This window comes from Ranitomeya imitator, chromosome 5 (assembly GCF_032444005.1).
Source record: "Ranitomeya imitator isolate aRanImi1 chromosome 5, aRanImi1.pri, whole genome shotgun sequence".
Classification (NCBI taxonomy): Eukaryota; Metazoa; Chordata; class Amphibia; order Anura; family Dendrobatidae; genus Ranitomeya; species Ranitomeya imitator.
The window spans coordinates 417,852,472-417,865,942 of NC_091286.1; the positions used below are offsets into that span (position 1 = coordinate 417,852,472).

The 13,471-nt window shown below is 42.8% G+C and overlaps 1 protein-coding gene across 1 annotated transcript in view; it reads right to left on the reverse strand.

Moving 5' to 3' along the window:
- Nucleotides 1–13,471, reverse strand: part of LOC138638067 (mucin-4-like) — a 497,598-nt gene that overhangs the window by 366,460 nt on the left and 117,667 nt on the right. Inside the window, exons 26-28 of the mRNA XM_069727050.1 lie at nt 10,955–11,080; nt 10,670–10,795; nt 10,408–10,524 (exon numbers count right to left, since the gene is read on the reverse strand). Coding sequence (XP_069583151.1) covers nt 10,408–10,524; nt 10,670–10,795; nt 10,955–11,080 — 369 coding nt within the window. The remainder of the gene's footprint in view (nt 1–10,407; nt 10,525–10,669; nt 10,796–10,954; nt 11,081–13,471) is intronic.

Below are 13,471 nucleotides of genomic sequence, written 5' to 3' on the forward strand. Positions count from 1 at the left end.
CCATATGGTGCACAGCTTTGCGCTCGCGCAGACGCCGATCGATCTGAATGGCTAGAGACATAGATTCGCTCAAACCGACAGGCGTAGGAAAGCCCACCATCTTTGAGGGCTTCAGAAAGACCCTTTCTGAAAATAGCAGCCAGAGCCTCTTCATTCCATTGAGTGAGCACAGACCATTTTCTAAATTTCTGGCAGTATAACTCTGCCTCTTCCTGACCTTGACACAGGGCTAACAGGGTCTTTTCTGCATGATCCACAGAATTAGGGTCGTCGTACAATAATCCGAGCGCTTGAAAAAATGCATCAACATTCAATAATGCCGGATCCCCTGCTTCAAGAGAGAAAGCCCAGTCTTGAGGATCACCCCGCAGCAAGGATATGATGATTTTTACCTGTTGAATGGGATCACCAGAAGAACAGGGTTTCAAAGCAAAAAACAATCTGCAGTTACTTTTAAAGTTCAAAAACTTGGATCTGTCCCCAAAAAAACAAATCAGGAGTAGGAATTCTAGGCTCTAAAGCCGGAGTCTGGACAACATAGTCCTGGATGCTCTGTACTCTTGCAGCAAGTTGATCCACACAAGAAAACAAACCTTGACCATCCATGCCAAAGCATATATCCTGAACCACCCAGATATCAAGAGGAAAAAAAAAAGACAAACTAGAACACAGAAAAAAAAATGGTTCAGAACTTTCTTTTCCTTCTTTTGAGATGCAATTAATTCATTTTTGGCCACTTGTACTGTTATGATGCGGTGGTCTAAGAGCAACATGGAACGAGCTCTGAGGGAAGTGGTAACTGTACTGACCGCAGACCCTAAGCTCAACACAACACTAGAAGCAGCCGTGGAATGCTCCTAACTCTCCCTAGGCATCTCGTCACAGCCTAAGAGCTAACTACCCCTGAAGACAGTAGCAGGAAAACTATCTTGCCTCAGAGAAAATCCCCAAAGGATAGATTAGCCCCCCACAAATAATGACTGTGAGTGGAGAGGAAAAAGACATACACAGAATGAAACCAGGATGAGCACAGGAGGCCAGTCTAGCTTGATAGATAGGACAGGATGGAATACTGTGCGGTCAGTATGAAACACTACAAAAATCCACGCAGAGTTTACAAAAAATCTCCACACCTGACTAAAGGTGTGGAGGGTAACTCTGCTTCCCAGAGCTTCCAGCAAGACAGAAAATACTTCAAACTGATAATGCTGGACAAACAAAGAAAGCACAGAATGGATAGGACCACAAACTATGGACAGAAAAAGTAAGCAAAAACTTAGCTTTGCAGAACTGGTCAGGATAACAGGGAACTCCAAAGAGATGTGAATCCAACCAGGAACCATTTACAAGTGGCACTAGCTGAAGGAAAAGCCAGGCTTAAATAGGCGAGAGAGGAGATGATAAGTGGAGGCAGCTGAAATAGCTAACTCCAAGGAGCAGCCATACCACTTGAAACCACAAGAGGGAGCCCAAGAGCAGAACTCACAAAAGTGCCACTTACAACCACCGGAGGGAGCCCAGGAGCAGAATTCACAACAATTGACACCACAGCTGTCTCATTGAACTTTATACCATTGGGCGGTGAAGAAAAAACTATTACATTTTTACCAAAAAAACTTTGTTTTAGCACAAGATTTTACATTTTCACACTTGAAAATGTGTAAATATGGCACAAAAATGTGTCAAACAATATCTTCTGAAAGTGGCAGTAGCGCATATGTGTCTGTACCGTATTGTTTAGCCACATGGTGAGACTCAGGAGGGAAGGAGCGCTATTCGACTCTTGGAGCATAGAATTTTCCTAGAATAGTTTGCTGACTCCATATACGAGCCCTTAAGTGCCAGAACAGCATAATTACCCCTCAAGGGACCCCATTTTGGAAAATACACTCTTCTGGGAATTTATCTACAGGTAGTACAGTTAGTGATGATTTTGACTCAATGAGTCTTTTGCATAAACAAGCAGCAATGGATTTTGCCAAGTAAAAATTGAAAATCTGCTGTTGTAGTGTTTAGACATTGTAGTGCCCAATACATTGTGGTGCCAATACATTGTTGCCAGCTAGATTTTTTTTGGCGATAGAGTATGTACCATGTAAATTGAGGGGGGGGGGAATTGCTGTGTTACCAGCAATGTGGGGGCCCCTTATGTTTCCAATAGATGACAGACCTGAGTGGAGAAATCCCTGGTGAGACCGCACATGGAGTACTGTGTACAGTTATGGCACTGATGCTCAGGAAGGATATAATGGAACTAGAGCGAGTACAATGGAGGGCAACAAAATTAATAAAGGGGATGGGAGAACTACAAAACCCAGAGAGATTAGCAAAATTAGGAATATTTAGTCTAGAAAAAAGACAACTGAGGGGTGATCTAATAACCATGTATAAGTATATGAGGGAACAATACAAATATCTCTCAGAGGATCTGTTTATACCAAAGAAAGTGACGGTCACAAGGGGGCATTCTCTGCGTCTGGAGGAGAGAAGGTTTTTCCACCAACATAGAAGTAGATTCTTTACTGTTAGGGCGGTGAGAATCTGGAATTCCTTGCCTGAGGAGGTGGCGATGGCGACCTCAGTCTAGGGGTCCGAGAGAGGCCTGGATGTCTTCCTGGAGCGCAACAATATTGTATCTTACAATTATTAAATTCTTTAGAAGGACGTAAATCTGGGGATTTATTCTAATGAAATATAGGCTGAACTGGATGAACAGATGTCTGTTTTCGACCTTGCTAACTGTTACTATGTTACTATGAGACTTCCTTTTTTTGTGTATTGAGTTGAAACTTTTATTGGGAACATTTTATATAACATTTTTGATCACATTGATCCTGTGCTCTACGCTGAGCACTTACATCAGGGTTTCCATTTAACTTTCCGAGTGAGATTATTTAAATGTAACCCCTGAAGGATCCATTCACTAGGCAGTGGAGTTACTCTAGACTCCACCAGGCCTCTGTTCAGTGGTATGCTTTTCAGAGGTGCACAAACCATACTTTTGTGGATGCTTATAAAGAAGTCAATGCAATAAATACTTGGCACTCAGGAGATCTTTTTGTATGATAGAAAGTGAACAATTCGTTTATTGGGTGCATCCACAATTTAAACGTTTTCGGTCTACTTAACAGACCTTCATCAGAAACAGATACTGGAATACTGGAAGCCACGAAGAGTGAATGTGGGCCCACAGGGGTGCCAACAATAGGCACAGTCCGGGAGAGCAGGGCGCCTTGGAGAAACTGGAGCTGCAGGAGCAGGGCGCTAGTAGAAGGGCGAGTGACTCGCAATGGCAGAAGCGTCTTCAGCTGTCCGGTGCCTGTCCCTGTGGAGTCCTCAGCGCTTCTGCCATTGCGAGTCACTCGCCCTTCTACTAGCGCCCTGCTCCTGCAGCTCCAGTTTCTCCAAGGCGCCCTGCTCTCCCGGACTGTGCCTATTGTTGGCACCCCTGTGGGCCCACATTCACTCTTCGTGGCTTCCAGTATTCCAGTATCTGTTTCTGATGAAGGTCTGTTAAGTAGACCGAAAACGTTTAAATTGTGGATGCACCCAATAAACGAATTGTTCACTTTCTATCATACAAAAAGATCTCCTGAGTGCCAAGTATTTATTGCATTGATTTGATGGGTTGGAAACCCAACTTGCGCACCTCCTAGAAGCCAAGAGTGCCGTGCTCTATATTATTACATGCTTATAAAGAAGGACACCTCCAGATCATAGGCCAGACAATGTCCAAAGATTTCCCATCTGCTTCACTATAGGGAATCTTTCATCGAGGTTCTGATTGAATCACATATTTCAGAGACTTACTAGGAAACCTTGGTGTAAGTGCTCAGCGTAGTGTGCAGGATACATGTGAAACGAGCCTTACTGAACTCTTTGAGAGGAAGAATAAACAAATCAACAGCAGGTGAAGAATTTATTGTATTTTTTTATGCCAGTGCTCATGCGGTGTAAGTGATTAGACAGCTTTATTCTGTGATTACAGCAGTACTAGTTTTATATAGCTTTTTATGTTTGGTTACTATCACATGCTAAAAAAAAAATTTTAATTGTTTTTAAAAACAAAATTTTTTTTTTTGCTTTGCCATATTTTGAGAGCTATAATTTTTTTAAGTGCTTTTGGTACAATTTTCAGACACATAAAAATTTTGGATCACTTTCTATTCAGATTCTGGGAGGCATAATGAACAAAATCAGTAATTCAAGAATTTTTTTTTTTATTCATATTTTATGCCATTCGACGTGTGGTAAATCTACGAACACAGAGACACACACATTTTTGTGGTTTGCCGCCTTTACACAATGATAATTTAATAAAAAGTAAGGATTGTTTTTGCATCACTATATTCTGAGAGTTATAGCGTTTTACTTTTTCATTGATTGAGCGCTATGACGGCTTATTTTTTTGCAGGACAAGATGACGTTGGAAACCATAGTTTTTGCTACTTTTATTTTTTTCACGGTGTTCACTGAAGAGGCTAACTAGTGTAATAGTTTATAGATCGGGTTATTCTGGATGTAGTGATACCAAATATATGTTCTTTTTTGTTTATTTTTGTCTTTACATCGCTGTATGTATTTATTAGTATAATATTATCTTTATTTTTTGTTCTTTCTTTTCTGTCTTTCCTTTTTTAATCTTTTTACAATTCTTTAAAACTTTTTTTTTTACTTAGGCTACTTTCACACTAGCGTTAACTGCAATCCGTCACAATGCGTCGTTTTGCAGAAAAAATGCATCCTGCAAAAGTGCTTGCAGGATGCGTTTTTTCCCCATAGACTTGTATTGATGTATTGTATTGATGACGCATTGCGACGGATTGCGTCGACGATGCGTCGTGCTTTGGCGGACCGTCGGGAGCAAAAAACGCTACATGTAACATTTTTTGCTCCTGACGGACCGCTTTTTCCGACAGCGCATGTGTGGCCGGAACACCGCCCCCACCTCCCCGCACCTCACAATGGGGCAGCGGATGCGCCGGAGAAATGCATCCGCTGCCTCCGTTGTGCAGTGCATTAAACGCTAGCGTCGGAATCTCTGCCCGACGCATTGCGACGGGGAGATTCCGACGCTAGTGTGAAAGTAGCCTAAGTCCGTCCATGGGACATAAACTTTCCCTGCCCTGATAGCTGATTTAATGCTCTTCAATGTTTTTTGATTGCAGGGAATTAGATCATTGGCTCACACAGGCAGGAGGCGTGTCAGCTCCTTCTCTCAGCAGGAGCTTACAGATCAATGTTCCTGTGTGATCCCACAGCCATCTTTCAACCCTGGGTTACCATGGACACCATAAGCATGACTTGATCACAATTCTATTGTACCGATCAGAGCAGATAGGGAGCTACCTCAGTCTGCACAACTATCGATAGTGCTGTCAATATTGACAAAGGTATCAGAGGGGTTAAACGCCAGCAATCGGCCTTAGCGCGGATTGTGGGTGTTACTGCAGGGTTTCAGCTATAATTTATCCCTGACACCCACTGATAATTGCATTGGCTCTACAAGTGAGCAGACGTGATCGTCTCACTGTACATATAACGTGGTTTGCATGAACTTCCCGCTTTATATAATGGATGTCGTGAAGTAGTTAAAGAATTCCAGCAAAAATGTTAATACTTTTTACATCGCACTCTGGTCTCCCTGATTCATCGCATATTGTCAAGGTCCCTATGCCATCTACCCACCTGTGGCCAGAATGGAGGTAATCTAAAAATACTTTGTAAACCTGTTCACACTGAGGGACCCGTTTCACAATACCCTTGAACCCATGCTGCCGTTACACACTCACTTATCAAATTATTATCAAAACACTGTTTTAACAAACAGAGATTAGACAAAATGGGAAGCCACCTTAATATTGGTTAAGCTACGGATTATTTTAGAAAACAAACATTAATTATCTTGGTTGGACAAATTAGAAAAATGGAGAACAATGTATTCACGCCAAGTGAAGCCATGTAGAGCAGCCATTCATGTGCTGGCGGCTGCTCAAAGAGGCACGTGGCAAGAGGAACCCTGCGGAGAGCTCTTTTCTTTTGCTCCACAGATATATGGACTAGGGGCTCAGCGGGTAAAACCGGAGACCGCCCGCTGTTGCCAGAAGTAGGACCGGGTGCTGGATGAGGACGTCAGCAGGCACCACACCAACCGCCGCCAGTATCTTGCTACCCACGGGACGTCCAGTGAGTGACAGGCTGCCAAGCCACGATAAGTGAACTGTTAATCAGAGATAGTTTAACAACTTTATTCAGTTTAGTTTTGAACCCTTTTACCCTGCTGTCTCCCTGCATGGAGTTCTCTACTGTAGACTAATTAAAAATAGTTAACCCCTGCTCTGTAGCATATGTGATACTGCATCCCAGCACCTGCATATTACAGCTTCACTATCTATCATTGCCACACTGATCTGTGCTCTGGTCAGAGTGAAAATGTTTTGATCAGAGCACAGACCAGTGTGATAATGATAGACAGAGAAGCTGCTGACAGACAGGGACAGCTGTAATAATATACTTATCTGTTGTGAATTCTGTTATCAAACTCCCTCCTGTGGTCATGAATGGTACTTCGGCGAGTTCTGTCCATGGACTCCCTCTGGTGGCTCTGAGTGGAGCTGCTGGTTCTTAGGTTCCTTCCACAGGTGACTTAGTTTATTCTTTGGCTGGCTGCTCTATTTAACTCCACTCAGATCGTTACTCCATGCCAGCTGTCAATGTTCTTGTACTGGTTCAGTTCATTCTTGGATCTTTCTGGTGACCTGTCTACTCCAGCAGAAGCTAAGTCCCTGCTAGTTAATTATTTGTTCATTGTTTTCTTGTCCAGCTTGCTATCATGATTTTCCCTTGCTAGCTGGAAGCTCTGGAATGCAGAGTGTCTTTTTGCACACTCTGCGTGGTCTTTTTGTAGTTTTTGTGCTGACCGCAAAGATACCTTTCCTATCCTCAGTCTGTTTAGTAAGTCTGGCCTCCTTTGCTGAAACCTGTTTCATTTCTGTGTTTGTGACTTTCATCTTAACTCACAGTCAATATATGTGGGGGGCTGCCTTTTCCTTTGGGGAATTTCTCTGAGGCAAGGTAGGCTTTATTTTCTATCTCTAGGGCTAGTTAGCTCTTAGGCTGTGAAGAGGCGTCTAGGCAGAGTTAGGTACGCTCCACGGCTATTTCTAGTCTGTGTGTGATAGGATTAGGGGTTGCGGTCAGCAGAGCTCCCACTTCCCAGAGCTTGTCCTGTGATAGTTTAACCATCAGGTCATTCCGGGTGCTCCTAACCACCAGGTCCATAACACTTATCGCTGATTGATGGAGCAGAAGAGATCAGTCTCCTCAGAATATGCAGCGATGTCCCAGGGAGCCGCATGTATGATAGCACTTCCTGATCTCTCCTCACTAGTGTTGAGCATTCCGATACCGCAAGTATCGGGTATCGGCCGATACTTGCGGTATCGGAATTCCGATACCGAGATCCGATATTTTTGTGATATCGGGTATCGGTATCGGAAGTGTAAAATAAAGAATTAAAATAAAAAATATTGTTATATTCACCTCTCCGGCGGCCCCTGGACATCAGCGGGAGGATCCGGCGTCCGGCACGGCTTCTTTCTTCAAAATGCGCGCCTTCAGGACCTGTGGAATGACGTCCCGGCTTCTGATTGGTCGCGTGCCGCCCATGTGACCGCCACGCGACCAATCAGAAGCCGCGACGTCATTCCTCAGCTAAAGTCCTAGAATGAGCGCCTTCTAGGACCTGAGGAATGACGTCGCGGCTTCTGATTGGTCGCGTGGCGGTCACATGGGCGGCACGCGACCAATCAGAAGCCGGGACGTCATTCCACAGGTCCTGAAGGCGCGCATTTTGAAGAAAGAAGCCGTGCCGGACGCCGGATCCTCCCGCTGATGTCCAGGGGCCGCCGGAGAGGTGAATATAACAATATTTTTTATTTTAATTCTTTATTTTACACTTTAATATGGATCCCAGGGCCTGAAGGAGAGTTTCCTCTCCTTCAGACCCTGGGATCCATGAGGATACCTTCCGATACTTGATGTCCCATTGACTTGTATTGGTATCGGATATCGGTATCGGCGATATCCGATATTTTTCGGGTATCGGCCGATACTATCCGATACCGATACTTTCAAGTATCGGACGGTATCGCTCAACACTACTCCTCACTAAACAGTGAGATCCTTAGATAACTTGAGAGATCTTACTGCTTAGTGATTAGAGAGACCAGGAACTGTTATTATGTGGGCTGATTCCAGGGATATCGCTGCACTTTCTGAGAAGACCGATCACTGCCAATCCAATAATGATAAGCATATTACAGTTGTCCCTGCCTGTCAACAGCATCACTATTAGGCTAGAGTCACACACAATGTATAAAAAATCTGTCCAATTTTGTCTGCTGAGAATCACACAAATGTTCTCCGTATGGTGATCCATATGTCATCCGTGCGCAATGCCAGGATGTCTTTTTCTCAAAAAAGTATCCGTGTGTCATTCGTATCTCATCCGTATGGTGAGATTTTCTCACACACTTGCAAAATGAGCAAATAATGGCTGAGCCAATGTCCTGTCACCTGCCCAATGCCTGAGAATTTCTCGCAAGTCACACGCATGGTCCGTGTGCTGTGCGATTTTTTATCGCCCCCATAGACTTGCATTGGCATTTCTCAGCCGAGATACGCGGACAATCGCAGCATGCTGTGATTTCACTCGCAAGTATAATACGGACGAGAAAAAAAACAGATGATGGGAGCTGCCCCATGGAATAACATTGGTCCGAGTGTCATGTGATTTTTTTATCGCTTAGCACTCGTCCGTATTAGGCTATAGTGTGTTCTGAGCCTTAGGGCTTATACCCGTATGTGAGAAAAAAAGTTCCGATATTAGGACCAAAAAAACGGATGAGTGTCATGCGAGTACAATGCGATTTTTCTCACATAGCATCTGTTTGACATCCATATGACACGTGTATGCAATGAGTTTTTTTTCTTTGCAGCTATTTTTCTACAATCATTAATAGGACCATTTACAGTGTTCTACGCCACAGAATGGTAAGGTATCTATAAAAAATGGACGGTGTACGGATGGTCCGAGAGCTGTGCGATTTTTTTTTCTCGCACCCATTGACTTGCATTGACGAGTCTCGTCCGAGATATGCAGCAAATCCCAGCATGCTGCGATTTCTTTCTCAGTCTGATTTCAGCTGAGAAAAAATTTGCAGATGAGATGTCATCCATTGAATAACACTGGTCGGAGTGCAATCCGATTTTTTTATCGGATTGCACTCATCCATTTTTCTCTCAAATGAGTATGGGCCCTTCTACTGGTCGCTGCTCCGATGAGAAAATTTTAACTCTGATTAGAGCACAGACCAGTATGACAATGATGGGTTGTAACGCTGCAAACAATCAATGATAAGTCTTCTGTAGTATAGATCCGTGAGCAGCTCGCGTTCAGTTTCCCTGCTTTCACAGGTGCATTAGAAGATTGTGTAGTGCAGAATTATTGAGAAGCCGATTCTAATCACAAGATGACAGTGCGCTTCCATTGAAAAAAAGGTACAAAAAACAAAGGTTTTTAGATATGACTTACAAAGCAGTCAGTATCCAAGTAAACACACACATCTATATATAGATGCCTCGACCAATCAGCGACGGGCACAGCGACGATGATGTCATAAAGGACGTAGACATCCCACGTCTGATTGGTCGAGGTCGCCAGGCCTCGACCAATCAGCAACGGGCACAGCGACGATGATGTTATAAAGGACGTAGAAATCCCACGTTTCTGATTCAGCGACGGGCACAGTATCGACGTAGATGTCATAATGGTTGCCATGGCGACGATGATGTCATAAAGGTTGCCTCGACCAATCAGCGACGGGCACAGTCTGCCGGGAATTCTGGAATCATCATTGTCCATATACTACGGGGACATGCATTTTCTAGAATACCCGATGCGTTAGAATCGGGCCACAATCTAGTAATTATATAAACATTTCTAGTAAAACTAGATTTTTTTTGGTGATAGCTCCTTTGAAAGGGAAACTGAACAGATTCTGCCATGTTCCTTTATATAATACTTCTGCTCAAAGGGGGAATCCCAATTGCAGTGCACTCACTTATCAACCTTATATCATTGTATCCTACTAACAAACTGAACTTGGCCAAAAGGGGAAACCCATTAATGTTGGCTTGGATACAGATTATATTAGAGAACCAAAAGTTATTTATTATCTTGGTTGGAAAAGTTGTCATAAATGGCAAACAATGTCATTTTCCTGTTGAATATCAAGCAATAAATCACAATGTAAAGACAGATGAATTGGCTAAACTTCTGATAAAGTCCTAGTGAGGAAATCCAATGAAATTGTAACTTTCTTTGTTAATAACTATAGACCTTACCCGAACAGTCTTCTCCCCCGTATCCTGGCAGACATTCACAGACATAGGATCCATCAGTATTAACACAGATTGATTGATTGGGACAGAAGGAATTGTCATTGGCGCATTCATCGATATCTATTGGTGGCATAAATATTCATTTAGCAGATTATCATACAAATAATACAAATATATAAACGGACAGCTATAGATAAATAGATAGATAGATAGATGATAGTGATGCACGTGGTTTAAAACTTTTTTGAAGTTCAGTAAGCCCTACCAGTGCAGAGTATATACGGATCTCCATCATATCCAGATTTACATCCACAGCTATAATTTCCAGGAAGATTTGTACAGTCAGTATTGTTAGCACACATGTTGTCACCATTATTACACTCATCGATGTCTGAAGAAAAGCAGACAGAATAATATTTTCTAATATTCTGTTAGTTATGCATCCTGAACATTTTGAGTTATCTTGCTTGCATGCGATTAATAAGATCCTATATTTCCACTAAATGAGCATAAACAATGTTAAATTGAGAGAATGGAGTACAGAACATACCGACACACATAGAGTGGTTCTTCTCATCGACGTCATAGCCAGCATAACAGCTGCAGTTGTATCCTCCCAGAAAATGATTACACTCTTGCTGACATTCGGATGTATTATCGACGCATTCATTGATATCTGGAAACAGATAATTATATTTACTAGCACAAGATCAAGTAAAAGTACAAGAACCACCTTCATTTTTATTTTTACACAGAAGTACGAATTCCATGTTCATCATAACATGAAACATGATTCTACTATATGACAACAATTTTCAGGTGGCTAGAACAGGACCCCATACCTCTAAACTTTTGAAGGACAGAAGGAAAATTATGAGGTGCTTCGTGCACCATGCCAACGCCTTTAGCCACAACCCAAGACACACCCATTTATCATTTCTTATTACCCTGGCAGGAGGACATGTCAGAGGGGTGGTGGTGTAGATTCAAATCTGGGACTGTCCTCCTGTATCCAGGACATTTTGGACCAGAGATGAGCAGATCCAGCATCCAGGTTAGTGGTTCTTGGCAACTGGACAGGAGTCTTGTGACTCTCTTACCTTCCAACGTTCCTAGTGCAACTTTTGATCACCCAGGGTTGGTTTGACGGGATCTGTGCATCATGCTCATCTCTAGTTGGGACCTATAGATTTATTTTGTGCTCATTTATTCATAGTCAAAGCAGCTAGAACTTTCTCATTATTATGTAAGCTTCGCTATGCAATATTTTTTTTGTGTCTGTAAAGCCATGTTCACATGTTGCACGAATACAGTGTATTTGGTTTTCCACACCAACCTATGCAAGAACAATGTTTTCTGATTATTGCATTTTTGCTTAATTTTTTGAGTGTTTTTTCCCTTTTTTATGCTTTTTGGGTGAAGATGTGAAGCCACTTTTTAAGTGTTTTTATAAAGTTTTTTACATTCGTTTTTTAGGCTTCACAAAGACGTTTCTAGCTAAAAACAAACAAACACCAAAACTGCAGACTTCAGCGGCATCTTTATAGACACACAGGGCACAGTTTACATGAAATCACATCCACTTTGCTTGGACAGTAAAACACAGCAGAATTTCTGTGCAAAAATTGCGGCATATAAACCCACAAAATGTATGCTACATGTTAACATGGTCTTAATTTCTAAGTAAAGTGGATGTGATTTCTTGAAATCTACTGACCTCGGAGTTATAATGCTATGTGCACACATTGTGGATTTTGATGCGTTTCACAGCGTTTTTGGACATATCGAATTGCATCAAATCTGCAGTGTAGTGCACAAGCAATCTTAGTCAATGTGAAATTGACATTTGTTGTGCACATGCTGCGGAAAAAAACGTACGGAATCGCAGCTTTTTTTTTACCGCAGCATGTCAATTCTTTTTGCGGTTCTGTAGCCTTTCTGCACCCATTGACTTCCATTGTGTCAGGCCAATCCGCAGCAAAACCGCAGGTTTAAAAAAGATCTGCAGATTTGCTGCGGATGTGCCTGTGAGAAATGCTGCAGATCAGGAGGGGGAAGAGTGTGTGGGTGGAGTGTGGGCAGATACTGTGTGTGTGTTGGTGGAAACTGTGTGTGAGTGGAGATTTGCGTGTCTGTATGAGTGTGTTTGTGTGTGTCTGCAGGGCTGTGCGGGCGATGTGCGGGGCTGTTTGTATCTGTGTGTGTGTGCATTGGTGTGTGGGGCTGTATGTGTGTGCGTGCAGGGCTGTGTGTATCTGTATGTGTGTGCGTGGGTGTCCGGAGATGTGTGTGTGGCTGTATGTGTGTGCGTGAGGGTCTGTGTGTAGGCAGGCATCGTCTGATGGGACTACTAGTTCTTTCCAGCTATGCTTGCTACTGTGACAGGTAGCCGGATGATGGGACAGTAGTAGTCCCATCATCCTGCTACTGTGTTAAAGTGTATAACAAACATGTACACACATATTCACATACAGTACATACAACATATAACATACAGTACATACTCACCACACAGCTAATCCCCAAAGCCATCGATAACGTGTAAAAAAAAATAAAAATAATAAACCAACAATATACTCCCTGATCCAATGTAATCCATGTAATAACGAGTGTCCCATTATAATTTCACGTGGAGAGCTGTCACATTGGCAGATGCGACCGCTCTCCAGGGGCTCCGGCGATAAAATGACAGAAGGTATCCTTCCGATCTGTATCCCTCCACCGCTGTGAGTACAGTATAGTTCATACTGGCACTAGCGGCACTGCTGCATGGGAAAATTCTCATGCAGCAGTGCCATAAAGTGAGAGGCAATTGAACCCTCAGTGATAACACTGCAGGACCCATTTTCTCCTGTCAGTGTGTCACTGGATGCCTATGGAGCTGTCACATCTCCTGATGTGACTGCTCTATAGGGGAGATCATTGTGGGACACTCATTATTAAATGGACTGCATACCAGGGAGTATACTGTTGGTTTATTATTTTTTATTTTATGCAGGTGTTCGATGGCTTTGGGGATTTAGGCACGGTTGTAAGTATGGTGAAATTAAGAATATTAAAATACTTT